Source organism: Dipodomys spectabilis, unplaced genomic scaffold, assembly GCF_019054845.1.
Source record: "Dipodomys spectabilis isolate Male_0828 unplaced genomic scaffold, ASM1905484v1 ptg000229l, whole genome shotgun sequence".
In the NCBI taxonomy this organism is placed as follows: domain Eukaryota; kingdom Metazoa; phylum Chordata; class Mammalia; order Rodentia; family Heteromyidae; genus Dipodomys; species Dipodomys spectabilis.
In genome coordinates, this window is record NW_024870906.1 from 1,062,363 (window position 1) to 1,089,651 (window position 27,289).

The 27,289-nt window shown below is 47.3% G+C and overlaps 1 protein-coding gene across 3 annotated transcripts; it reads right to left on the minus strand.

Annotated features, from left to right (window-relative positions):
* Positions 1-68: 68 nt before the first annotated feature.
* Bnip3l (BCL2 interacting protein 3 like) lies at positions 69-25,957 on the minus strand. 3 transcript variants are annotated; one of them, XM_042697802.1, is made up of 6 exons: positions 25,759-25,957; positions 16,714-16,894; positions 13,105-13,177; positions 6,437-6,540; positions 6,186-6,335; positions 69-2,540 (listed from the first exon to the last, which is right to left on the minus strand). In XM_042697802.1, the coding sequence occupies exons 1-6, from the start codon at positions 25,856-25,858 to the stop codon at positions 2,492-2,494; spliced, it is 657 nt and encodes a 218-aa protein (XP_042553736.1). In that variant the 5' UTR covers positions 25,859-25,957; the 3' UTR covers positions 69-2,491. The 3 variants fall into 3 exon arrangements, with proteins under 3 accessions (XP_042553736.1, XP_042553737.1, XP_042553738.1); XM_042697803.1 differs by lacking the exon at positions 25,759-25,957 and adding an exon at positions 18,552-18,656; XM_042697804.1 differs by lacking the exon at positions 25,759-25,957 and adding an exon at positions 18,540-18,638.
* Between the last annotated feature and the right edge of the window lie 1,332 nt (positions 25,958-27,289).

Consider the following 27,289-nt stretch of genomic DNA (forward strand, 5'->3'; position numbering starts at 1 on the left):
CTGCTTGGGGCAGGAGTGTTTTGTGTAGACACAGGCAACACCCATGGCATAAAAAGGATATGCTGACAGAAAGTTTTGTGAGAGCTTTAATGGCACAAAATGTTTATAGCTACAAGTTATACATGAATTGTAAACTGTATAGAATGATACAAAGTGCTAACTAAATAGATGAGAATGCATAATCACTTTGGCTCAGTTCATTCCAATCATTTCACCAATGGTCCACTTAGAAAGCCACCCCCCATCTGGAGCAGTCAATCTTACTGCAGCCCCGCGCTCTGCTCTTCTCACCGAGCATGCGTGGCTGTCTTGCTCCCGATTTTATTTACAAGTATTTTAAGCCAGTTTTCACCAAGCGTAAGAAAAATGAAATCTGCCTTTTCATCCCCAAATTGTAAACAGGTGTAAAGCTTTTTAAGCATTAATCTTAAATTGTCCACGGTTATTTATTGAGTTCTCCTTTCCAATGACACAGTTTGTCTGCATTGTGTCCCATAGTAGGGCCACCAGCTCATCATGGTGAGCTCTACTGTGTTCTGGCTGGAATTCCACATCACAGATACTTCAAAAAACACATAAAGCTAAATTTATTTCCAATAGCAAAAACAGTAATATACCCAAAGCTCAGTGGCACTGGTAGATGGCTACTGAGGTTCTCAGGAAGGGAATGCACTGCCTGTCAGTTACTGACTGCTCTCCTTCATGATGCCAATTTCAGCAAAGTGGACACTGCAGTAGTCAGCTTTACCCATCTTGCCAATTTTATCCAGACTTTTCAAAAACCATCCAATCTGCTCTTTTTCTTCCCAAAGAAATCTGAATATGAACACTTGAAATAAATATGTTAGAAGGCAAATCAAGTGTTACAAGGTCTAAGAGTAGGACAGAAACAAGATATGAATGTATTCAGACATCAGATGCTAGAAAGAAAAACCAAGTAATTCAGAAAACTATTTGGGATATATCATCTTTCCTAAAGACACTCAGCTATATTCTTGAAAAAAAAAAAAAAAGACAAAAAATAATGGTTGTTTCTCTGTGTTGTTTCCATTCTAGCATGAGCACTACCACCTTGGTCAAGGAAGGGCTGGTTTTCTGCAAAGGGCAAAGTTGGCGGCCTGGTGCTACCCTCAGAGACTGCACGATCACCTCAACAATGCTTCTCTAAACACTCAACAGCAAGGTCGACATCATCAACAGCCACTGGTTACATATAACACACACAGCAGTGCCCTTAGGGCCATGCTGTGTTCTGAAATCCAACAAAACCTGCCCAAAGAACCCATAATCCTGCTGCTTTCTAAGGATTTGGTCCTAAAGCTTCACATTATAGAAACAAAGAAGGTCTGTCAGGGAGGATCAGTTGGTGTTCCTGAATGGAATGCCAAGAGCTCAGCCCAATGGGCCCCTCCCTGCGCCTGCAGGACCCGTCAGGGAGGGAGGGGCCCCAGGGAAACGAGTAGCGCGTCACCTGTCACCCGTTCCCACAACCCAAGTTTGCTTTCCGAAGTTACACAAGTGCTTGGAAGAATTCGGAAGCAAAGGTCTTCAGAGTTTAAAGGCTTCAGAGTGTAAGTGAAGCTTCCTAAAACAAGAAGCCTGGATTAACACCATGAATTGGACTCGTTTCAAAGTCTCTTCTTAGAGAAAATAAATGAAGAAATAAAAAAGAAAATTAAAGGTCACGGAAAATTCACATGCAGCTAAACACTTGAAAATACCAGTACGCACAAAAATCCCAAAAGTGATTTCCTATCTAGGCCTGAGACGCTCCTGATCAGAATAAAGACTCTGCCACAGAAAAGACACATGACAAGCCGCGGAGGTGAGTCCTACTCTACGCTCCCTGTGCTGTGTGCAGCCCTCCTGCACACCCACAGGCACCATCAGGAGGCGGAGAAAATAGCTCCAAAGCTGCTTTCAAATTATTTTTTATTGCCCAGGATATTTTTTTCTTGTCTCTTGCTTTTTTTTTTTTTCAGTTTTTGTTTTCTTTTTAATAATTATAAATTCAAGCTTAGAGAAGCTTGTCTTGAGGTCTTGGAAAATAAAACCAAACCAAAACAACAAGGCTCTTTATAGCATCTAGATTTCTACCCTGATCATAGTTTAAGAGAGATGGTAGTTACATGGCCAGAGTCAAGTTCCTACCATGAATGATACAGGTTCAGTTCTGGGTGCTACAGGAGATGGCGGCATGGTCGACAAAACTATAATCTGCTGGTGGCATTTGCGGAAAAGAAGCCCTTGCAAATTCTAAACAACAGGAAATTCTGTTAGGAAGTTCTAAAGTGTCATACAGGCCCCAGAGGGAACAAGGTTAGTAAAATGCCTCAACCAAGTTTGAATACTGGATTTCAAAGTTACTGGAACTGGATGTGTAAAAACAGGGTGGTAAGTTAGGTCATGCTTGCGATGGTCTCAAGTTCGAATAAACTACGTGACAACACTCCACTCCACAGGCCACGCGCATTCCCGGGCTCCTTCTTCCTCAGTAAGTGCTGGCAGAGGGCGTGCTCAAGCGTTTTCCAATATAGATGCTGAAAGGAAGCAGAAGACGCCATGTTTCACGGCTTGCAGTCACCCCAGCTCTTCTGCATAGGTACCTAAATTCTCCAGTCCAGAGGTCAAGTGCCCAGTTCCCTAACCCTCTTTCCTGCCCCCTCTCTGCCTCTTGGGGGTGCTAGGGATTGAACCCAGGGCCTCACACTTAGTAGGCAAGCACTCTATGGCTGAGCTACACTCCCTAGCCCATTGACTTGGAACAACCAGTCACAGCCCAAACTGGTTTTGTGTGACTCAGTTCACTCATGAAGTCTGGCCCTGTCATCACAGGCAGTGTTGACACTGAGCCCAGAGAGCAGGGGCCTTTACCCCACTCCAGAGAAAAGCACAGGCCCGTTGGGCACCGGTGGCTCACGCCTGTCATCCTCGCTACTCAAGAGGCTGAGATCTGAGTATCATCATTCAAAGCCAACCCTGGCAGGAAAAGACCATGAGTCTCTTATTTCCAAGAAACCACCAGAAAACCAGAAGTGGCGCTGTGGCTTAAGCGGTAGAGCAGTTGCCTTAAGCTGAAGAGCCAGGGACAGCGCCCAGCCCCAGAATTAAAGCCCTGCAACCACCACCACCACCACTAACAACAACAACAAAAATGCATAGACCCTCCTTAGAGAAATTCCTTTTGCTACTATTGCAGATACAGAAATATTGTCATGGGCTAGGAAGATGGCTCAGCGGTAGACTGCTTGCCTCAATGCATGGGGCCCTGGGTTCAATTCCTCAGCACTATATAAACAGAAAAGGCCGGAAGTGTCACTGTGGTTCAAGTGGTAGAGCACTAGCCTTGAACTGAAGAGCTGAGGAACAGTGCCCAGACCCAGAGTTCAGGCCCCACGACAAAACAAAACAAAAAAAAAAAAAAGAGAGAGAGAAATATTGTCATAAGCCAAATTACTTCGGTGGAAGTGATTTTAAGAGGCTCTTATGGCCAGGAGCCTTCGGCTCATGCTTGTAATCTTAGCTTCTCAGGATGCTGAGATCTGAGGATCTTGGTTCAAAGCCAGCCCAGGGAAGAAACGTCCGTGAGACTTATCTGCAAAAAACCACCAGAAAACCAGAAGTGGTGCTGTGGCTCATGTGGTAGCACCTAGGCCCAGAGTTCAAGCCCCAACTGACCAGAAAAAAAGATGGCTTTTATAAAATCTCTTAAGGATGAGAGCCTGTCTGATCAAGATTTATTACCCTCACACACTGACCGGCTTAACCCCTTTGTGTAACTGCTTCAAGATAGGAAAAATAAGGCTGGGCACCAGTGGCTCACGCCTATAATCCTAGCTACTCAGGAGGCTGAGATCTGAGGTTCATGGTTCAAAGCCAGCCTGGGCAGGAAAGTCTGTGAGACTCTTATCTTCAAATAACCATCAGAAAACCAGAAGTGGCGCAAGTGGTAGAGCATTCACCTTGAGCTGAAGAACTCAGGGATAGTGCCCGGGCCCAGAGTTCAAGCCCCACGACTGACCATAAAAAAAAAAAAAGAAAGAAAGAAAAACAATTGAATTTAAATAGATGAAGAGGCAATACTTTGCTATGCCAAGCAGGAGTCTGAACCCTTCAATAGCATAAGCAAATGGAAATTTTAAAAAACAATAATTAGCTCCACCCAATAAAAGCTACCGCTTTTTTAAGACCTCTTTTTATCTGCATCTATAGCAACACTTACACTTAATTAAGAAAAGAAAAACCGTCTGAAGACTCGTGAAAGCAAGAAATACTGCCTAGTACCAAACCCAATCTATTGGGGGCAATGCACAGAGCAGTGAGTAGTACCCTATTAAACCTCTGCCCTCATCCCACAACCTTCCGGCCCCTCCCTTCCTCTGCAAGCACTCTGCTGCTTGTGAAAGGGCTGCTGTACCAAAAAAGTGGCGTACAGGCTCCCAAGTGCCTGAATGCCAGAGTCTCCGCCACACTGCAGGCCCTCAGAGAAGGCACTCCATCTTCCATGTGCCAGACACGGAAAATGACGTTTTGAGTGGAGCAGACATGTTTTCAAAAACAAAGGCCGATTGTGTGCTACTGAGGTCCTTCAGAAGTATATTTCCTCCATGTTTAAGGATAAAAGCAATTAATTAAGCTGGGCACCAGTGGCTCACGCCTGTAATCCTGCTACTTAGGAAGCTGAGATCTGAGGATCGCAGTTCAAAGCCAGTCCGGGCAGGAAAGTCTGTGAGACTCCAATAAACCACTAGAGAACCGGAAGTGGCGCTGTGGCTCAAGTGGTAACGGCTGAAGATCTGAGGAACAGCGCCCAGGCCCAGGGCCCAGAGTTCAAGACCCATGGCCGACAAATTAAAAAAAGCAATTAATTTACAAGACTTCCCTGAAAAAATCCATCAATTCTAGGTAAATATCAGGCTGATGGGAGAATAATGAAAATGCTGCAAAGTTACAAGAGAAATCCAGTCTCCAAGTGCTCACTCTGGAGAAATCTCCCTTTATCAGTCCCCAGATGTACACACCAAAGAGCTCTTTAGAAATTTTCAAGAACACAAAACTCAAAGAAGAAAACTATGTCATACAAGGGTTAAAAATGACCACTCCAGACTGGGAATGTGGCTTAGTGGTAGAGTGCTTGCCTAGCATGCATGAAGCCCTGGGTTTGATTCTTTAGTACCGCATAAACAGAAAAGGCCAGAAGTGGTGTGTGGCTTAAGTGGTAGAGCACCAGCCTTGAGCACAGAGAGGCTCAGGGACAGAGCTCAGGCCGAATATTCAAGCCCCAGTACTGGCAAAAAATAAAATAAAATAAAATAAAATATCACATAGGCTGGGAAGGTGGCTCAGTGGTAGAGTGCTTGCCTTGCATGCAGGAGGCCCTGAATTTGATTCCTCAGCACCACATAAGCAATAAAAGCCAGAAGTGGCGCTGTGACTCAAGTGGTAGAGTGCTAGCCTTGAGAGCTGAGGGACAGCGCCCAGGTTAAGAGTTCAGGTTCCAGGACCAAAATAAATAAATAAATAAATAAAAAATAATCACTCTGGTTGGGCATCAGTGGCTCACACCTATAATCTTAGCCACTAAAGAGGATGAGATCTGAGGACCACAGTTTGAAGCCAGTCCAGGCAGGAAAGTCCTCCTGAGACTCTTACCTCCAATTAACCACTCAAAAACCGGAAATGGAGGTGTGGCTCCAAGTGGTAGAGCCCTAGCCTTGAGCAAAAAGCACTCTGGCCTTGAGTTCAAGCTCCAAGACTGAAAAAACCAAAACAAAACCAAACAAAACCAAATGAACAAAAACAAAAGATCACCCCCTTTGTATACAATGGGGTGCTGATAGTTCATGCCCGTATGCTTAGCTACTCAAGAGGCTGAGATCTGAATAGTGCTTTGCAGTCAGCTGGGGGAAAAAAGCCCATGAGACTCTTTGAGACTCTTATCTCCAATTAAAAATCACAAGTGGAGCTGTGGAACACTAGCCTTGAGCACAAAAGCTCAGAAACCGTGCCCAGGCCCCAGTTCAAAAACACAAAAAACCAAAAAACAAAAACAAAACACTGCCATCTAGTAGACTAGCCTCATACCAAGTTCAGTCATAGTTGTGTTTACCTTGTTTGCACTGTGGCATGAAAGCAGAGCCAGTAGGAAACAAATGCAGACCCTTTCGGAGCTGCGGTTTACTTACCCCAGCCCCAAAGCCAGGACGTGGGAAAGGAAGAGTGATGGAATGAACACCTTCAGGAACTCTGCAGAGAAAATGCCTCCTTTCTTCATGGCTCCACTTTTCCTCATGCTTAGCGACACGGCACGTTTAGGGTGCCTGAAGTGGAACTCCCTGGAAAAGAGATTCAGTGGCAGGTGTGAGAAACGTGTGCTGAACAGCTTGGAGAGCCGCAGCAGCCTCCTGCATGTAGGCAGACCTGTGGGAGGACTTACTTGGGGGGAATGTTCTCAGGTCTACTGGACCAGTCTGATACCCAATCTGCACTTTTCTTCAAAGATTCTGCTTCCTTCTCTCCTTCTCCAACTTCTTCTTCTGACTGCAGAGAACAAGTTAAACGTTCAGAGGCAAGTCTGGACAAAACACAGAAGGCTGTAGATGGTAATTTAATGTAAGAAATGGGTTGTTTTCCTACAGAAATTGGTAAAGTGCGCTAAGAGGGCAGAGTACCTTAAAAAGGACTCAAGTGAGCCTGTAACTGCTGTTGTAGCTCAGCAGAGACTACCAACCTGACAACTACTGTATAGAGACAGATCTTCCGAAGTGTGAGACGTGGGTGGTGTTCACCCGGAGTTTCATGTCGTCAGCTCATTTTCATAAGCATTTAAAGTTTCTACAGCTGAGAAGACTGAGGGGACTCACTCAGAAGGACATGCTAACAAAACACGGTGCTAAGAAAGCTGAGACCTGGGACTGGGAATGTGGCTCAGTGGTAGAGCGCTTGCCTTGCATGCCTGAGGCCCTGGGTTCGATTCCTCAGCACCACATAAGCAAAAAGAAAAAAGCCAGAAGTGGTGCTATGGCTCAAGTGGTAGAGGGCCAGCCTTGAGCTGAAGAGCTGAGGGACAGCGCCCAGGCCCAGAGTTCAGGCCCCACAACTGGACTCCCCCCCCCCACACACAAAAAAAGCATTGTACTTGCCTAGCATCTATGAGGGTTCCACTCCTCAGTACCACATACACAGAAAAAGCCAGAAGTAACACTGTGATTCAAGTGTGGTTCAGTGCCTTGGGTTCAAGCCTCCATAATGGTACCAAAAAAGAAGCTGAGACCTGGCCTAGGTAACTTCCCTGGGACTCCACAGCCCCTAAGCAGAGTCTGCACACACATCAGCAGCACCGGCCTCAAGGTGCCCACTCTGTTTTTGCAGTGCTGGGGACTGAACTCAGAGCATCTAGGAGTGCCATGTTCCCCATCCTTTTTTATTTTTTCCTTCAACCTTTGTCTTATGTTTCTCCAGGCAAGTCTCAAACTATGATCCTCCTACCTTTCTACTTTAGCTGGGATTCCAGTCATGTACTACCAGAAGTAGCTTATTTTTGAAATAGTGTCATTTTGTTCAGGCTGGCTGAATTAGGATCCTTCAATTTCTGCCTTTTGAATAACTAGGATTACAAGTGTGCACTGTCAACATCTGGCCCTAACACCCCAACAACTCTTTACTCACTAAATCATAATTTTTAGACAAATTACTACTCAAACTTCTCTCAAAGATTTGAAACTATGTTGGCTCAAAGTGTTTTTTTTTTTTTTTTAAGTAATCTATTTTAAACAGAGTCAGGCTTTAACATGTACTAACACCAAATAAATGAAAAAGAAAAAAAAAATTTTTGGGGGTCCGGTCGTAGAGCCTGAACTCTGGGCCTGGGTGCTGTCCCTCAGCTCTTCAGCTCAAGGCTAGCACTCTACCACTTGAGCCACAGCGCCACTTCCGGCTTTTTTTTCTTTTTGCTTATGTGGTGCTGAGGAATCGAACCCAGGGCCTCAGGCATACAAGGCAAGCGCTCTGCCACTGAGCCACCTTCCCAGCCCCCAATAAATTTTTTTTTTTTTTAGGTCCGGTTGTGGGGCCTGAACTCTGGGCCTGGGCGCTGTCCCTCAGCTCTTCAGCTCAAGGCTAGCACTCTACCACTTGAGCCACAGTGCCACTTCCGGCTTTTTTCTTTTTGCTTATGTGGGGCTGAGGAATCGAACCCAGGGCCTCAGGCATGCAAGGCAAGCACTCTACCACTGAGCCACCTTCCCAGCCCCCCAATAAATTATTTTTATTGCTAAAGACAACCTAAACTTTCAGATTCAGGCTAAGAATAACTGATGTTTCCAAAAGCCTTCTTTTCTGGCATGAGACAGGGTCTTGCTATATATCCCAGGCTGGCCTTGATCTTGTGATCCTCCTGCCTCGGCCTCCTGAGTGCTGGGACTGCAGGTGCACACCACCTGCCTTGAAGCTTCTCTTTCAATAGAACCCAGGGGAATGAGAACTTCCTAAACCGATCACAGTACTACTTTAGGGAATGTGGGGTTATGACCACAAACCCAAGGCTCTCCAAGCGGGCGGCTTCCTCCAGGGCAGAGCCTTCCTTCTTTGTGGTAGGTAGCTGAGGAGTGGCCTGCCATGCTACGCGCATTCTCTTTGACTGGCCTGGCTCTTGGTGACAAAGCTGTCTCGGGAAGGGGCTTTAGACAGGCGCCCCTTCACTAGCAAATCCCTGTGGTGTGTGCTGCACAGTCAGTGTCATCTCATCGACTTCTGCCGAACTTGGCACATTCCAGCACACGGGACAATGCAGCATTTAGGACTGAGCTTTTCCCACTGAGCACAGAGATTACTCAGAATCATGAGTTGGCTCTTTGGAGTAACACTGAAATCACCCTAAACCAAAAACAATCAACTGTTACAATTTACATACAGATCAGTTTGTGAGCTCACAGTATCTTGACTCTGCCACACATTCTGCGGTTCACTTTTGCTTGTTTTGTCCTGTGATCTTGGGGATGGGACCCAGGTCATGCACGCAGGACAAGCTCTACCAGTGCACTGTTCTGCGTTCCTCCCCACCTGCGGTGCTTGTGAACGAGTCAGTATCTCGTATTTGCCAACAGAGTGAACATGCACTAAGACTATATGCACTAGATTTTCTCCAAGGCGATGTGATTTTTCTCTCAGCTCAATGAAGCCAAGTTGTCTTTGGATTACAATTTTCTCAAAACCCCAAACTTGGGATAAGTTCTAAACTTCACCTTCTGCTTCATGTTGTGAATCATCTGCCACTTTCAGGCCTGAAACCACCTTCCAATCCTTGGAATTCCTGATTAGGTCATTCTTTTAGCAGTCTGTGGATGTGTCTATGACCTGAACACCACGATCATATACACAGTTGTCCAAGATGGAAGTAGAGATAATTCCTAGTCAGGATCACCTTCCAACAACATCTAACATTGTACTGGCCATCCCAAAACATCATCAAAAGCATCTTCAAGAGACTATGTGTAGTCAGTTTTTGGCACAGAATGGACTTGGAACCACTTTTTTCCTAAAGGCATTGCCTTAGAACTCCCACACCACAGCTTGGCAGACCTCGGTTAGATCGGCTGTACATCCTTGGATCCCTCCTGAGACAGCGTCCATTCAGTGCTCAAGGAAGAGGTGAGGCCACAGGCTCAGACCCGTTTTCAATCTAGCTCTACGCTTACCTGCTTTGTCATCTCAGGAAGTAACTTAATTAGGACAACCCTCACCTTTTCCAATTGTCCATGAACATAATGTCACTTCTTTCACTGCACTGAAAATATGGAAGTGAAAGATATTTTTAAAATAAACTTAGCACCTAGAACAGATGAGGCAAATGTCAGTGCCTTTCCTCCGCTCTCCCAGAAAAGCTTGAGAATAATGATTCCAAGCCTCTAAGATGAAACATAGGCAAGTTCTTCACCCATACTATGTTCTTTTGTGGTACTGGATTCGAACTCAGGACTGCATTTGCAAGGTAAGCACTCTCCCACCAAGCTCACCTCCAGGCCTGTTTGTGCTAGTTAATTTTAATAAGGTCTTGTTTCCTGTACACTTGGACTGCAATCCATCTATTTTAGTCTTCCTGTGTGAGCCGAAATGACAGGCACACACCACCATGCTCAGCTTCTGGTGAGGTGTGTTATTGTAGACTTTTCTGCTAGAGATTCTTCTTCCAATCTCTGCTTTCCACAGTGCTTAGGATACCAGGTGAATACCACTAGTCCAGCAGGGTCTATGAACTTTTCTGCCACTGTCCTAGAACTGCGATCCTCACATTCTCAGCCTCCTGAAAGTAGCTAGGATTACAGGGCCAGGCCCATCAACTATTCTTATTGCTTTTTTTTTTTTGATCCATTCGTGGGGCCTGAACTCTGGGCCTGGGAGCTGTCCCTCAGCTCTTCAGCTCAAGGCTAGCGCTCTACCACTTGAGCCACAGCGCCACTTCTGGCTTTTTTTCTTTTTGCTTATGTGGTGCTGAGGAATCGAACCCAGGGCCTCAGGCATGCAAGGCAAACACTCTACCACTGAGCCACCTTCCCAGCCCCTTCTTATTGCTTTGTTGTTGATCCTAGAGTTTAAACTCAGGGTCTTGTGCTTGCTAGGCAGGTGCTCTACCATTTAAAATATTCTGCCACTTCATAGCAACTATTCTTAAGTGTTTCCTAACCCTAAACCTTCTTCTCGTTCAGGGAAAAAAAAAAAAATTATGCTGGGCACTGGTGGTTCATGCCTGTAATCCCAGCAACGCAGGAGGCCCTGAGTTCAAGACCCATGACTGACCAAAAAAAAAAAAAGTTTCCTGGGCTGGGAAGGTGGCTCAGTGGTAGAGCAGAAAAAAGCCGGAAGTGATGCTGTGGCTGAAGTGATAGAGTGCTAGCCTTGAGCTGAAGAGCTGAGGGATAGCGCCCAGGCCCAGGGTTCAGACCCCACGACTGGACCCCCCCCTCAAAAAAAGTTTCCCAAATCCCCAAGAAATTTTAAAATTTCTCCAATATTTTTTATCATCTGCAAATAGTTGTACAAGAGAGTTGCGATAAACATGTTTGTGTGCACAACACATCTTAATTAGAGTCCCTTCATCCATCATTCTCACCAATTCCTTCAATTTTTTTTAAAACACTAGGTAAGGGCTGGGAAGGTGGCTCAGTGGTAGAGCGCTTGCCTTGCATGCATGAGGCCCCAGGTTCGATTTCTCAGGACCACAAAAGCAGAAAAAGCTGGAAGTGGCGCTGTGGCTCAAGTGGTAGAGCGCTAGCCTTGAGCTGAAGAGCTAAGGAACAGCCTCCAGGCCTAGAGTTCAGGCCCATGACGGACAAATAAAAAACACTGGGTAAAACAAAGCTTTTTGAAAGTTTAAGTCATACTTATTAATAGTACCCAAATTCTAAGTCTTAGCAACTTATCACCTGCTTGATAGCTAATTCTCCTTCAGTGTGGAGCCACACTGGCAATCCTACCATAATTTGACACAGAGGCTAAAAATCTTACACTCCTCCCCCCAGATTCCACAAATTCCTTTGGAACTCCAGCGTGGATACATTCAGCTCTAGGATTCCATGTGTATTAAGGATCAGGTAAGCCTAATTGTGTGCCTGTCATTTTGCAAGTTGGGGCAGCACAAATCAGTGTTCAGAAATGGGGAAATGTAAGAAAGGTATGTGTGGAGAGGTTTTACCAGCGCGGAAATGTGTGGAAATGCTTTCTTCACTAAGAGCACTTGCAGAGCCTTTACTCAACATGAGCCCTAGGGAAGGTCGGCCTGCGTTATTTTATTCACTTGACCTTAGAACTACTTTACAGAGTTTCTTATTGGACAAACAGTACATTGTTTAGACTTTTAATTTCTCTGAAAAAAAATACAGACTGAAGATGTCTTCCTCAGGAAAGAATTTCATTTCTCTCTTGGATCCTTGTACATTTTTGGTTTTGGTTGCAACTGGGGCTTGAATTAAGGGCCTGGGCACTGCCCCTTAGCTATTTCACTCAAGGCTAGTGTTCCAGTAACCTCCACTTCTGGCTTTTTGATGGTTAACTGGAGATTAAGAGACTCAGTTCTCAGATCTCAGCCTCTTGAATAGTTAGAAGTGCAGGCGTGAGCCACCAGTGCCTGGCTCTTGGTATATTTTTTTGCCATGGAGATTTTACAACTTTTTCTACTTTAGTTATAGCCTAAACTCACATACATCAGAAATTCAACAATTCCCCCCAAATCATCTTACCACACATAGATCATAGTCAAAATAGAGATATTGTGTGGCTTCTGACCGAGAATACTGAGCAGACCCACAGACCAGGTAGGATATTTGTGGTGTGAAGGAGCCAAGGTCGCTACAGTGAGAATCCCACCTAAGGAGACTTTGGGTCTATCTCAGGTTCTATCTCAGTTAAACAGTTGCTCAATATTGTTCAAGTACCTTAACATCTGAGGAAAACAAAACCAAACATGGTTCCCATCCTTAGGAATCTATTCTCTAATGATTCCAGGTACTCTGACACAGCAACAAACATAAGGACTGACCAAGAACACTGATGATAGCACCAACTCATCACATTTGAAGATTTATAGTCCAAACCCTGGTGGGAATGTTAATACTATATTAATCTATATCTAACCTTTTTATCTCCTAGTAAACTATATCTTCTTTAAGTCTTGATTTAAAGAAGATATAGTTTACTAGGAGATAAAAAAGGCTTGCTTAATTAGATGAATGTTTCTCCTTTAGCTACTGCAATTTATCTAAAAAGTTGTTGCTCTGATTTCAGATGACAACTTTCAGACCTAACCTAATCTTCATTTATTTTTGTGGCCCGCAGCAAGACATCTGTCTTAGTTTTCTGTTTCTGAACTCAAGAAACTCACCCGGAACACTGGGATGATCCACTGTAGAGCAGAGCTGTCCACTCTTAAGAACGAACAGGTCCCAAACTCTCAGCAGTAAAGAACTGTAACAAGAACTATGTTCCCTTACATCAATACTCAGGAACTGAGTAATTTAAAAGAGCTCCAAACCATCCTAACCAGTCTTCTTTAGTATCTCTCATCAAAACACACCTTTCCTGGCTGCGCACTGTCATCAGTCACACACACACCTGAGAGCTGTGGTCCCGGCTGGTGTGCATCTCCACGTCAAACATGATCTGCCCGTCTTCTTGTGGGGAAGGGCTAGGAAAGAAAGAACTCAGCCATTAGTTTTACTGTTCTTTTCACCACATAAATTTGCCTCTATTAGAAATTAGAAAAGTAAAAGGTAAGAGTAAAATGGTTTTGGAAAAATCAGCATATCCCAAAGTATACCATAAGTCTGCACAAGCAAGCTGGATGTGGCGTATGAGGCTAAGCTAGGGAAGGCCTCCTTGGGGGGGGGGGGGGGTGCTCTGGACTTGGTCAGTGGTGTTGAAGCCTTCGTAAAGAAAGTATAGGACCGTCACTATTTCATGTTTGGCTCTTCCTTCCATTAAAGGTAAAATAATCTTCAAGTTTGGAAACCCTGGGGCTCTTTTATCATCAAATCTGACCTCTACTGCCACCCAACAGCCACCCAACACCCCGCAGTTCTCAGATTCCTCCCAAGGGTCTGAGAGGTTAATGCTTCACAGTACTGTGAGGGTTTGTTTGCCCCTTTATCATTTTCTCATGAGTACACAGTGGGTCTTCCCAAGGTGACCAGATGTGTGATAGTACAACAGACGGAATGCAAAAGCAGATGGGAATCTAGCTGTTTTCCCCTCAGCCAGATATTGCAAGAGATTTGCAAATACGTAAAACAACTCAGATTCTCACTATTTTGGGTTATAGGAAAGTGATTTTTTTCCACTGAAGAACTGCTTATGTTAAAATGTAAAATGTATTGAGTATTGCTTTAAAATTTTCATTCTCCCTCTTCCCCCCCCCCCCCATCTCTCCGCGCCCCACCCCCACCAGAACTGAACACAGGAACTCACACTGGCTAGGCAGGCACTCACCAGGTGAGCTTCCCCGATGTTTTGAATAGGGCCTTGCTTTTTTTGTCTGGGCCAGCATGAATCATGATCCTCCTATTTACATTTCCCACATAGCTGTGATGACATGCACTGTCATTCACACTCAGCTGACAACCACACCCAGCTTTTTCTTGGTGAGATAGGGTCTTGCTTGGACTAGCCACAGCTACCCTCCCAATGATGGCCTCCCAAGTGGCCTAAACCACTGGACCTGGCATCCAGTTTTCACTTCTCAGTAAATACTCAAGTACAGAACTCAGAAACAAGTGTTTTGGGGTTCCTAATAAATTTTAAAGATTATACAGGGGTTGGGAGCTGGTGGCTCATGCCTGTCATCCTAGCTACTCAGGAGGCTGAGATCTGAGTGAGGATTGCGGTTCAAAGCCAGCCCAGGCAGCAAAATCTATGATTCTTGGTTTTGATTTTTTTTTTTTGGGGGGGGGGGGCCAGTTGTGGGGCCTGAACTCTGGGCCTGGGTGCTGTCCCTCAGCTCTTCAGCTGAAGGCTAGCACTCTACCGCTTGAGCTACAGCGCCACTTCCGGCTTTTTTCTTTTTTCTTATGTGGTGCTAAGGAATCGAACCCAGGGCCTCATGCATACAAGGCAAGCACTCTATCACTGAGCCACCTTCCCAGCCCCAAAGCCTGTGATTCTTATCTCCAATTAACCACCAGAAAACTGGAAGTGGGCTGTGGTTCAAGTGGTAGTCAGAGGTAGTGCCCAGGTCCTGAGTTCAAGACCCATGACTGACAAGAAAGAAGAAAGGAAAGAAAGAAAGGAAGGAAGGAAGGAAGGAAGGAAGGAAGGAAGGAAGGAAGGAAGGAAGGAAGGAAGGAAGGAAGGAAAGGAAAGGAAGGAAGAAAGGAAGAAAGGAAGAAAGGTGAAATGTGTTAGCCCTGGAGAGTGTTACTGAGCTAGGTTCTGGGTTTCTTCTGAAAGGCCTGGAGGTGTGCAGACTGGAAGATAAGATGGGTATTCAATCCAAAAGCATTTGAATACCCTTCACATACTTAGAAACCTCAACTAAACACAACCTGGAGGAGAATTCATCTGCCATCACTTGTGCAAGTGCCACCAACCATCAGGAAACCATGTGAGCAGATAGGTAAGCTGGTGACTTCTCTCCACCAGGTTAAGGTAATAAACACACAGTATCAATGATCAAGGTTCATGTAACTGAATGTGTAGGGAAAGTAGGTCACAACAACAATGACTTGAGAAATGCAAATGGAAAGCATGTAGAAATCGTTTGGCCAGTTTCTTAATATAAACCATTCTGGAGACAGCACCAGAACCAATGGCAATTGTGCCCAAGGAGCCATCTGCTCTGTCTGCTTCTGCCATGAGCACTTTTAGGCTCTAAGAAACATGGCGACCAGTCAGATGACAAGAGCGCCAGGGTCACCATGCAGCCACAGGAGTTCTCTGGCTGACTAGAACACAAGCCACCTGGAAGGCTCAGACACCATTTCACTCATTTCTCCTTTTTTTTTTTTGGTCGGTCATGGGGCTTGAACGCCGGGCTTGGGCGCTGTCCCTGCGCTCTTCAGCTCAAGGCGAGTGCTCTACCGCTTGAGCCACAGCGCCACTTCCAGTTTTCTAGTAGTTTATTGGAGATAAGAGTCTCATGGACTTTCCTGCCTGGGCTGGCTTTGAACCGCAATCCTCAGATCTCAGCCTCCTGAACAGCTAGGATTACAGGCGTGAGCCACCAGCGCCCGGCTTTCATTTCTCCTTTTTTGTCTTTTTTTTTTTTTTCCTAGCAAGCACTAGTATGTATTATATGTAACAAGATTTACAGAGCATAAAAGGAGAAAAATACCCATAAGCCTCATGCTTTCAAAAGTTCTTTTGACCTTCTTCCTGTGCACGTGCCTTTGCTGCTTGGGTAACGTGCATGTCCACCAGGCCTCTGCAGTACCAACAGCATGGCTGTCACTTCAGCGCACGCAGACTTGTTAGGTGCTACTAGCATCAGTCTCTTGAAGAAAAAAGAAAGCCAAGATGGCAAAGCAAACAGGACAACTGGGGTTCATTCTATCCATAGGATCTCCCTCAATTCTTACAGTCAGCACAAGCAAATCCTGACCAGTGAAATTAGCTTCCCCATACAAACACAGAAGTAGAAGATCTGAAGTAAAATTTCCTGAGGAAACGGAAGGCCTTCAAAATGAACTATCTTTACACATTGCGCGTGGAGCTGTGCACTGCGCAAATATTGCTGTAACTTGAATCAACCAGCAGTTCCTCTGAGTCAAACATTTACTGAGCGTACTGCATGCCAGCACCATCACTGTGAAGAGTGCAAAGAGGAAACACGACCTCTGCCTGACTCTGGAAGCCTGGCCATCTGGAAGGAGAGCCAGTGTAGAGGTAACCGCCCCTCAACAACCCAGCGCGACCTGTGGGATGGGACAAAAGGATGAAGGAACACAGAAGACCGCCGTATTAACTCTACAAAGAAACACTTACGCCACTGGGCTTTAAACAACAAACACCTAAAAATAATACAAGCTGAATGAGAAAAACGTCTTTTCTTAGAGAAACAGGGGGCACCTGAGGCTTGTCAATCTGTTGCCACCGAGATCCAGATGCTGCTATAAATGAGGAAGCCTATGCTGTCAAGTGAGGACGGAAGCAAACAATTCTGGTTCCTCACGGCAATCCGCCTGGCCACCGTGTGTCTCCCCAGTGGCACCACACGAGGTTCTCACGCACCTGTCACAGTGGGAGCTGCCCCTGGAGCTGCTCTGCCCTGACTCATGCTGGGCATCCAGAAGAATCTTTTCCATGTCTCCGTTGTGGATGGAGGATGAGGAGGGCACGTGCTCCAGCCCTCCGTTCTTCCCGTTGCCATTCTCGTTGCCATTGCTGTTCATGGGTAGCTCCACCCAGGAACCTGTTGGACGAGTCCGATAAGTTAACCTCAGGCCAACATCCCCATCCCCACACACAGGGTAATATGGTGGCTTCAGATAAGAATTCAGATCCTTAAAGTGAAGCCAAGTGTTCTGAAGTAAATAAACAAGGTATAATAAAAGTCAAAATCTATACTGTTCCATTTCTGAAGTTACCCATGCAAATCAGCCAACTTGGAAGAAATCAGAAATCTAAAACTTACTTTTAGAAAAAAAGGCCCTTCAGCCAGTTTTCCCTCTGGTTAAAGTTCAGTTTATATACAATCAATACTTACTAAACCTCAAGGTTACTTTTCAAACTAATACACAGTTATTCTATTACTAGACAGACCACTTTTTCTGATAGTAATAGGATCTGAACTCAAACCTTCACGTTTGCTAGGCAGGTGGTTCTATAACTTGAACCATGGCCCAACTGCCTTACCTTTAATACATTAGCTTTACACAAAGCAGAGTATATATCCCATATGCTACCTCAGCCAGTGCTACATCTGCATCACAAATTAAATAACATTCTGTTACCAAAGCCCCAGCCATAAGGCCTGGCTCCACATCCAAGTGCTAACCCGAATTAAGAGAAATCAAATTAGCTGGGTGCTGGTGGCTCACACCTGCAATCCTAGCTACTAAGGAGGCTTAGATCTCTGATTAACCACCAGAAAACTGGAAGTGGTGCTGTGGCTCAACGTGGTAGAGTGCTAGCCTAGAGCAAAAAGAGCTCAGGGACAGCGCCCAGACCCTGAGTTCAAGGCCCACAACCGACCAAAAGAGAAAGACAGAAAGAGAGACAGACAGACAGAGACAAAGAAAGACACACACACACACACACACACACACACACACACACACACACACACACACACACACACACACACACACACACACACACACACACACACACACACACACACACACACACACACACACACACACACTACAGCTTGGTCAATCTGGGAGAGGGAATTCTGAACTTACTCCTGCCTTGGCTACAGAAAGGGAAGAGTGCGGCCAGCTGAGGGAGACGGCTCTGGCTGGGAAAGTGAGCCTTTTGCCCAAATCAGGGCCAGGGCAGGTGGCCCTCTCTACAGCAGCATGGGATTTTCCTAGAGCAAAGACTAATTCCTAGCCCCTTGTTACAATTCCGACTTAGAACCATCATAAAGTTCCTCTAACTACGCGGACAACTAAACTCCATTCAGCACAAATCAACAAGAAGCTCCTATAGAAGAAACCCAAATGTAATCACAAGAATTGCATGGCAGGGGCTGGGAAGGTGGCTCAGAGCGCTTGCCTTGCATGCTCGAGGCCCTGGGTTCGATTCCTCAGCACCACATAAGCAAAAAGAAAAAAGCCGGAAGTGGCGCTGTGACTCAAGTGGTAGAGCGCTAGCCTTGAGCTGAAGAGCTGAGGGACAGCGCCCAGGCCCAGAGTTGAGGCCCCACGACCAGAGCCCCCCACCCCCCCCCAAAAAAAAAAAAAGAATTGCATGGCTGCTGGTTCTTCACAAAATCAGGGAAGACAGCCAAAGCCCGCAGGGCACTGTTAGCTCTACCTTATAGGTCTGCTGCTGCTTCTCCTTTACTCCCTACTTTCCATTCTTTTTCCTCTTTCAAGCACCAAACATACCCGTGAACTTGCCTCTTCGCTGTCTCCCAGGAGTTCCTGCTTTCCAGGGTTTTCATTAAGCCCTAAGGAGGTGGAAGGAGAAGCTACAGGCAGGAGGAGGATTTGGGAAGACACTAGCAGAACTGGGGTGGGGAGGTGGGGCACAGCAAAGGGGAGGAGCCCTGCAATCTGAAGTTCTTCAAAGTGCTATTGGCCCAGTGCCTGAATTTTAATAAGAACTGGTAACTGCAGCCAATTAAACCAACTTCACAAAAGAAACAGAAGTGTGCATTTTTCTCTAAGTTTTCTTCTCAAAATATTTTCTTTCAGAAAATGTAACCAAGCAGTTTGGTGAGACCAGGGCTATGACCACCCCAAGTCCCAGGGCTGAACACTAGAAAACACCAGAACCATCTCAAACCCTAAAACACCCCTAAACAAGGCAGAGACTACCCCAGACCCACAGTGAGGCCACTGCTACCCCGGCAAGAGGGATCGCCTACGGCACTGTGGCTGTGAATATGACTTCATCCCAACTCCCTAAGGCCTCTGTGCCCAAAGCTGCTTAACACAGTGCAGGATCTGCTTGCCACCCGGAGAGGGGTGTGTGTGTGTGTGTATGTGTGTGTCTAACTGTGGTAGTAGGAAGTACCTGGCACACCTCCTTAGAAGAGTTAGTATCTGTAAAGTAAGCTCTGAGAACAGGGTCTGCAAGAATCATCCTGTCCTCTCCCCCTAGGAAGCCTCAACGGCTGCCACAACCCCAGGGCTATGCTCCAAAAACCACAGGTGTAGGTCAGGTCCTCAACCTCATTCTACATGGACAGGAAAATAGGTACAGACTACGGAGAACTTAAAACATGAATACAACTAGGAAAGTTATGAGAGGTTTACACTGAAAACATTTAATATTTGGAATGTTTCTGGAATGTGTAAAAATATTTAAGACATTGGGGAGAGAAGGAAGAGGGGGAAGAAGAAAGAGGGGGAAGAAGGGAGGGAGAATGGTGTGTGATAAAACTTTTTTTCCCTGGTCTTACTGCTTTTAGGATTTTCAAACTTCTTCTGAAACCAATGGGACCTGTCCTTCCTGTACAGAAGCCCAGAGTGTAAAACAAACAAAACTCCAGGGCTGCTCTGGCAGACGCAGGACTAGGGAACCAGGAGTTCCAGATGGGTCTCTGTGGAAGCCAGCCTTCCTTACAACATAATTAAGTAATGTGCACTCAAAGTATCTGGCCAATGAGGAAAAAGCCACCATGATACATTCTCTGCTCCTATCTTTTCTGAAGGATTTCTAAATCAAGTGAACTCTATTTTCTGCATTAACGATTCACAGTTACACATCTAACATGTGTTTTGGGAACCTGGAGAGGTACCTAGAAGAGCTTGGTAAAAGTGATCTCGGCCGGCGCCTTTGGCACCGTGGCACATGCAACTCATGGCTGGCCACTTTTATTCACTGCTGCTTGGGGCAGCAGTCAAAGCACAGACTGAAGCCAAACCCCACAGAAGCCGCTGCACAGGCCCAGCACAGGCCCAGGTTATTTCACCGCTGCAGGGCTTCACCACCTCCTCTGGAAAATAGGGATAACAGCTGTATCCACGTCAGAGCCTCTAGGGGGATTAAATGACCAAGCCCACAGGAAAACAAGTAAGATCCTCGCATATGCTCAGTGCTGCATATGTGTTCACTTCTCTAAGAATTACATGTAGTCTACTGTTTGAAAGTCCTCTGATTGTAAAAATGTGCACATGAAAGGAGGGAGGAAGAGTGAGCAAATGCAGTGAATATATTCTTTGTACATTATGTAAAATTGAACAATGTAACTTGGAAGGTAGCATGGGAAGAAAAACGAGGGAGAGGAGGGAAGGAGTGGCATGATCCAGATGCACTGCACTTAGAATCTGATGTATAAAATTGTAACTCCTTTGTACAACTACTTAATGAAAGTATAAACATCAATTCATAAAGGGAAAAATAACTGCCTCTTTCCCCCACCTCCCATTCCTGCTCCTAAAGGAAACAACTTTAAATGGTTTCACATGGAGATTTCCGGAGGCGGTTTTGTTTTTTTCTTCAGCTTTTTGTTTTCATTACCAGTGGAAATGTATTATATGCTGTCATGCACTGAAAGTTTTAGTCCAATACACTGTCCCAAGGGCTTTTATCCACAGCTTACAGATATCTTCCAATGTCCATCCAAACAGACATTCACCCATTAACTGATCTGCATCCTACCTCATCATTTATAAACTTAGGGTTCTTCAACCATTAGCCAACAGCAATGGTTAACTATTACCCAAAGGGCCTCTTCAAATACTTCGATGTTACACTGAGGACTTCCGTGAGCATTCCAAAGGATGATTTGGCAATATACATTAAGAACCTTACATCAGTTTCCTTTAATCCAGTGATTCTTACAGAAAGTTCATCTAGGATCACTGTGGACAGGGCTCAGGTGCCAGTCCAACAAGCACTAAGTCCTGAGTTCAAACTCCAGTATGGTAGCCCCCCATACACATACACATGTGTACAGGCCACCTGTAGAAACAGTGCTGCGGTGAACACATGCACATGACCACGAAGAGGCTGCACAATGGCACTATCCGTAGAGTAACACACACAAAAGCAAATTTGGATTTTTTGTTGTTTTGAGTTTTGTTTTCTTGTGGACTTTTTTCAGTAAACTTTCCCCTCCCTCCCCATCCTGGGGCTTGAACTCAGGGCTTCTTTTGCTCAAGGCTAGCCCTCCACCACTTGAGTGAGCCACAGCACCCCTTCCAGCTTTTTCTGTGTATGTGGTACTGAGGAACAGAACCCCAGTGCTTCATGCATGCTAGGTAAGCACTCTACCACCAAGCCACACTCCCAGGCCTCAGTAAGTCTTTTTTAATGTTATCTTCAAGGATAAGGAGGGGTTCCATTTGCCCCGCTTATTTCTGCATACAATGCATCTTCACATCACCTCCTCCAACACTCTCCCACATCTGTCCCATCTCCAGTCATCTCATCAGGTTGCCTGGTTCTATTTTCACACCGTACACAGAGTATGTGACTGTCCTCACCCACAATCCCTCCCTCCATTCATCCATCCACACTCCCATTAGCCTCACCCTTCCTCACAGCCAAAACATGTTTGGTTTTATTAAACTGTGTGATAATAACTCAATGGCATCTCACTGTTGTGCAGAGGATACTTCAGTATAATCTACAGATATTTCTGCCTGGGTTTTGCTGAGACAATGTCTCTCCATGCAGCCAGGCTGGCTCAATCCTTGTGCCTCAACCTCAAGTGCTAAGATTACTTTTTTTTTGGGGGGGGGGGTGGGGAGAGCTGATCCTAGGGCTTGAATTTTGGGCCTGGCTACTGTCTCTGAGCTTCTGTGCTCAAGGCTAGCAGTCTATCACTTGAGCCTAGTGCCATTTCTGGCATTTTGTGGTTATCTTGATATAAGAATCTCATGGATTTTCCATCCTGGGCTGGCTTTGAACTGTGCTCCTCTGATTTCAACCTTCTGAGCAGCTAGGATTACAGACACAAACCACTGGCGCCTGGTATGTCTTTCTTAATGGATAAATTACACACGCTCTTTCCCCCTCACCTAATTCATTCCTGACTTATAGCCTAGGAATTTCTTAATGTCCTAACTCCAGACATCCTTAGGAAGTTCTCTTTCTACTTACTTGGGAAGGAAACAAGGCAAGATGGGAGGTTTGTGCTATCCCAGCAATACAGCAGAAAACAAGCTCAGAGCAAACTCTTTCTAATAAGCACACTTCCAAATAAGAGCCAAGAGCTTTCTGCATTACTGTACGATTATTTACATGCTGAATGCTGTTTTGTTATGCCAGTTTGTACAAGTATACAATGGCATATTCTGTAGGTTAAGTTTTGGGGAAATGGCTGGTCCAGTAATGGTGATGACATTTATTTCTGTGTGCTGCAGCCTTACAGCCTTATAACTGCCAGTTCCATCCTCTTAGGGTCTCAGGAGAGGAAAAGAAGGAAAAGTATTCCTCCTCGTGTTCCTTCATCTTTTCAAGCCCCACAGGCAACTCCTACTCTAACCAGGAGTGACATTTTCACTCTATTTACCTTCTTTCCTCAAAACCATTCTGTTTGCTCACCAGGTACCAGAGGCTGGAATCCAGGCTAGACCTACAACAGTCACTGGTTTTCCTGACAACGTTGACTTTCGCACAAGTGGGTGCTTACACCAGCCACTGATTTACTCACAATGCCACAAGCAGAGGCATTTTGTGTGCCAAACTTAAGAATAAGAACACTCCCGCAATGCTGAGGCAAGAACATTGTTGCTGAAGAGCTTTCTCCTCAAAAAGCAAACAAGAATTCCATTATTACCTTCTGCAACCTACTGAATCTTAGGATATGAGTGACTTCTTAAATATTTTTAAGGACAGTTTTCTGAAAAATAAAACCAACAAATGGAAACATCCCTTTGATTTTGTAATTAGTTTGTCTATTTGCCCTGTAATTTTAAAAAATCAGAGAAAGGACACACTATTTCAAATATTTCAATTATTCCCTATTAAAATTTTGCTTTGATCCTCAACTAAAAATCTCACACTAATCTATATGAAGTTCATTCGTTTTTCACAGTTGTGCAACATTAGCCACCCAAGGCCTTGGACTTATCAGCAATTCAGATAGCATTTGATGCCTGAATAAGTTGTTTTGCTCAGTGCCTTAAAAAAAAAAATCACTTGAAGGAATCAATAAGACTTCTTGTTTTGTTCAGTCTGCTGTTGTGTAATGAGCTAAAAGGGCACACAGTAAGAAGCAGCAAGGGAAGAGAGAGTAAATATGGCATTATCTAAAAGCTTTTCAGTAACTTTTTTTTTTTTTTGGGTCCAGTCGTGGGGCTTGAACTCTGGGTCTGAGCGTTGTCCCTCAGCTCTTCAGCTCAAGGCTAGCGCTCTTCCACTTGAGCCACAGTGCCACTTCCAGCTTTTTTTTTCTTTTTGCTTATGTGGTGCTGAGGAATCGAACCCAGGGCCTCAGGCATGCAAGGCAAGCGCTCTACCACTGAGCCAACTTCCCAGCCCTTCAGTAACTTTTAAAAGCAGTCTATTCCAAATGAAATATCCCCCCCCCCCCACTCCCTCCTCCAGTCTTGGGGCTTGAACTCACTCTCCCCAAATCTCTTTGTGCTCAAGTCTAGCTCTCTACCCCTTGAGCCACAGCACCACTTCTGGCTTTTTCTGAGTAGTTTCTTGGAGATAAAGAGTCTCATGGACTTTTCTGCTCCCGCTTGCTTGGAACCAGGATTCTCAGATCTCAGGCCTCCTGAGTAGCTAAGATTACAGGTGTGAGCCACCAGGGCCCTGCTCCAAATGAAATTTTCTAAGGAGCCTTTGGTATCCCATGGCTTGGGAGCTTTCACCCCTGAGAGCTAAGAAAAACACAGCAGGGGCTGGGAATGTGGCTCAGTGGTAGAGTGCTTGCCTAGCATGCATGAAGCTGTGGGTTCCATTCCTCAGAAAAAGCCGGAAGTGGCTCTGTAGCTCAAGTGGTAGAGTGCTAGCCTTGAGAGAAAAAAAAAAAAAAAGAAGCTCAGAGACAGTGCCCAGGCAGTGAGTTCAAGCCCCAGGACTGGCAAACACACACACACACACACACACCAAAATAAACGAAGAAAAACAGCAGAAACTGATTTGACACCTGACAGCAACTTCAGGCACCGCCACATCACAGGTATCTAAACTCCTATGTGGCTGTTCTTTTAAATCACTTTGCTTTCAGTGAAATTATACACAGTCTGACCCAATGGGGCACTCCTAAAGAAACAGAGTGCAACCAAGAAACACAACGTTAAGAAGAGATAAGGCCGGCTGGCCCCTTGTGTAATAACTGCACAACAACACAGAGATTAGGATACATATGCAATCAGGCCCCTGGCAGGTGTGGACCTGGCCAGGACCCTTCGCTCTAGTCTTTTTTTTTTTTTCCGGTCATGGGGCCTGAACTTCGGGCCTGGGCGCTGTCCCTACGCTCTTCAGCTCCAGGCTAGCGCTCTACCACGGAGCCACCTTCCCAGCCCCTAGTCTCTTTCCCTTTCCATGTGAGTCACAAGGACAGGACAGTTAAAACCTCATTCTCGAATCCATGATTCTAAGAGTCTACTAAGAATAACTTAAAACTCCGATTAATATGTGACAAAGACACACTGTCACCTGGTGTGAAAAGTAATTGTTTAAAAAAAAAAAAGATTTCAGGGGCTGGGAAGGTGGCTCAAGCGGTAGAGCGCTGGCCTCGAGCCGAGGGACGGCGCCCAGGCCCCGAGTTCAGGCCCCACCACGACCGACCACCACAAAAATCCATGCTGGGGCGGGACACACTTGAATGCTTAAGGGAAACAGGCAGCCTGCGGCGAAGGAGTCCCTCCACAGGGCGGCCCGGGGACGCGACCCTTCGCTGGGACAGAAGTGCCAGCCAGGCCGGGCAGGGGCCTGTCCCAGGACGGGGCGCCGTCCCCGGACGCCGGGGCGCCCAGGCCGCGCCCGGCCGCGGCGGCCCGCGAGTGGGTGTGAGTGTGCCTCGTGCTGTGTGCGAACACACCGCGGCCGCTCGGCGGCGGGCGCCAGCGCCGGGGCCCGAGGCCCGGGTCCGCGGGGCCCCATCCCCTCCTTTACAACAAAGGGGGAGACCTCCGGACACGCCGGGGCGGAGCTCTCGCCGCGCGCGTGACGGCCGGCCGGGGCTCTCCTGCCGGGCAGGCGGCTGCCGAGGACCCCGGCCGGCCGGCCCCGCACACCTGGCGCCCGCCCGGCCCGCGGCCCCGCCCGCCGCCCGCGTCCATCTCCGGGCCGCCCCGCCGCACGTCCCCAGCCCGCCGCACGTCCTCCAGGCCGCTCCGCCCATCGCTCTTCGCCCTCCCACGCCCCGCCCCGGCCCGCCCGGCCCGCCGCCGCCGGCCCCGCCGCGACCCCTCCTCGGGCCGCCCGCCGGCACCCGGCCGGCGACACCCAACGACCCCCGGCCCGGACCGCGAGGGGAAGCCGCGCCGGGCCCCCAGGAAGCCCCGAGCGCCTCCTCCCGACAGGAGCCGGGCGCTGTCAATCAGCCGCACATCCCCGGCGCGGGCCAATGGGCGGCCTCCTCCTCCCCCTCCTCCCGCCCCCCCGCCCTCCGCTCCGCGCGGCGCTGGCGGCCGCCGCGGCCCCGCAGCCCCTCCTCCCCCACCTCCCCGCCGAGCCCCTCGGCCCAGCACTCACTGTTGAGGCCGGCGGGCGGAGGCAAAGCCTGCTCCCCTTCTTCACAGTTGTTGTTGTTATTGTTCGGGGGCGGCGGCGGCTCGACTAAATGAGACGACATCGTCGGGTGGCTGGAGGAGCAGCGGCCGCAGCAAGACCGTCTCCGGTTCTCGGAGAAGCAACACAACAAGCCGAGTCCCCCGCCCCCTTTTCCGCGCCTGCGCAGTCCCTCCCCTGGTTGACGTCAGAGCCCGCCCAGGCCACGTGATGACAACACAGCCAGCGGCGGGGCGGGGCGTCCGCGGCGCGGGGCGGGGCGTCCGCGGCGCGGGGCGGGGCGTTCCCCGACCTGCCCCGGGGGCCGGGCGCGGGAGTCCTGCGGACGTGCACGCGCGCCGGGAATGACTGCGTACGTGAGCTCCCCGCCCGCGGCGTGGAATGCAGCCTGCGGGTGGCCCCGGGGCCGAGGCCGGGCCGGGCCTGGCCGGGCGCCGCCTCCACGCTTGCGGGAGCCGCGTGCCTTGCATCCGGTCCCTGAGCGTCGTTTTCCTGTCCCGGGACTTGAACTCTGGGCCTGGGCGCTGTCCCTTGGCTCCTTCAGCTCAAGGCTGGCGCTCTACCCCTGGAGCCCCAGCGCCACTTCCGGCCTTTTCTGCTTACGTGGTGCTGAGGAATCGAACCCCGGGCCTCATGCGTGCGAGGCCCCCACAGCGTGGTCCGGAGTGGTGGTGCCCTCCTGTAATCCCAGCCATCAGGCGGGTTCCGCAGGAGGACCGCCACACAGTGAGTAAGTGACATACAGAAGCAGCACAGACAGGAGAACAGGATCGCCCCTCCGTCTCACTGCCAGGCCAGACACGTTCCTGGGACGTGACCTGGGGAAGCTGTGCTTCGTGCTCGGGATGACTGACCCCAAAGCACTTCATGTTCCTGATCGCTCCTCCGTCTTCCCTTTCCTGAACCTGAAGTATCTGTGGCATGCATTTGTCTCAGTCTGCTGAGGACTGAGCCCAGGGCCTTTGCACACCAGGCAAGGACTCGACCCGTCAGCCCTGTCTCCGCCTTTGTAAACTCGGCGCCATTCTGCCCAAGTTTCAAGTGCTCGCGGATTGAAAGCGCCACTGTTTCATGGTTCGTCAAAGGTCCTCACACCCAGACCATGGATTTTCTCTTTTTCTAATTCTCTTTGAGGCTTCATGTTGCGTTTAGAGCCTTACCTTCATTGTAATTTTTTTATGTGCTGTAAATTATTTCACTTCAATTCTTCACAATTTTGTAGCCATTTGACCTAACCATATTCATATTTATGACATTCTGCCTGACCTGAGATTAACTTTATAACATTGTAAACATTTCGGGGAGACAGTGACTATTAGGCAATTATTACTGTTTCTCTTCGTTTGTCATCTCTCCAGGAGGACGTTAAAATGTACTTGGTAGAGCACTTACCAAGGCTCTGAGCTAAAAATCAAAATTCAAGTACAGACTTGTCCAAAATGGACCATGTGATGGTGCTTTTTTAAAGCATGGTGAACTTTGCAATTTTAAAATA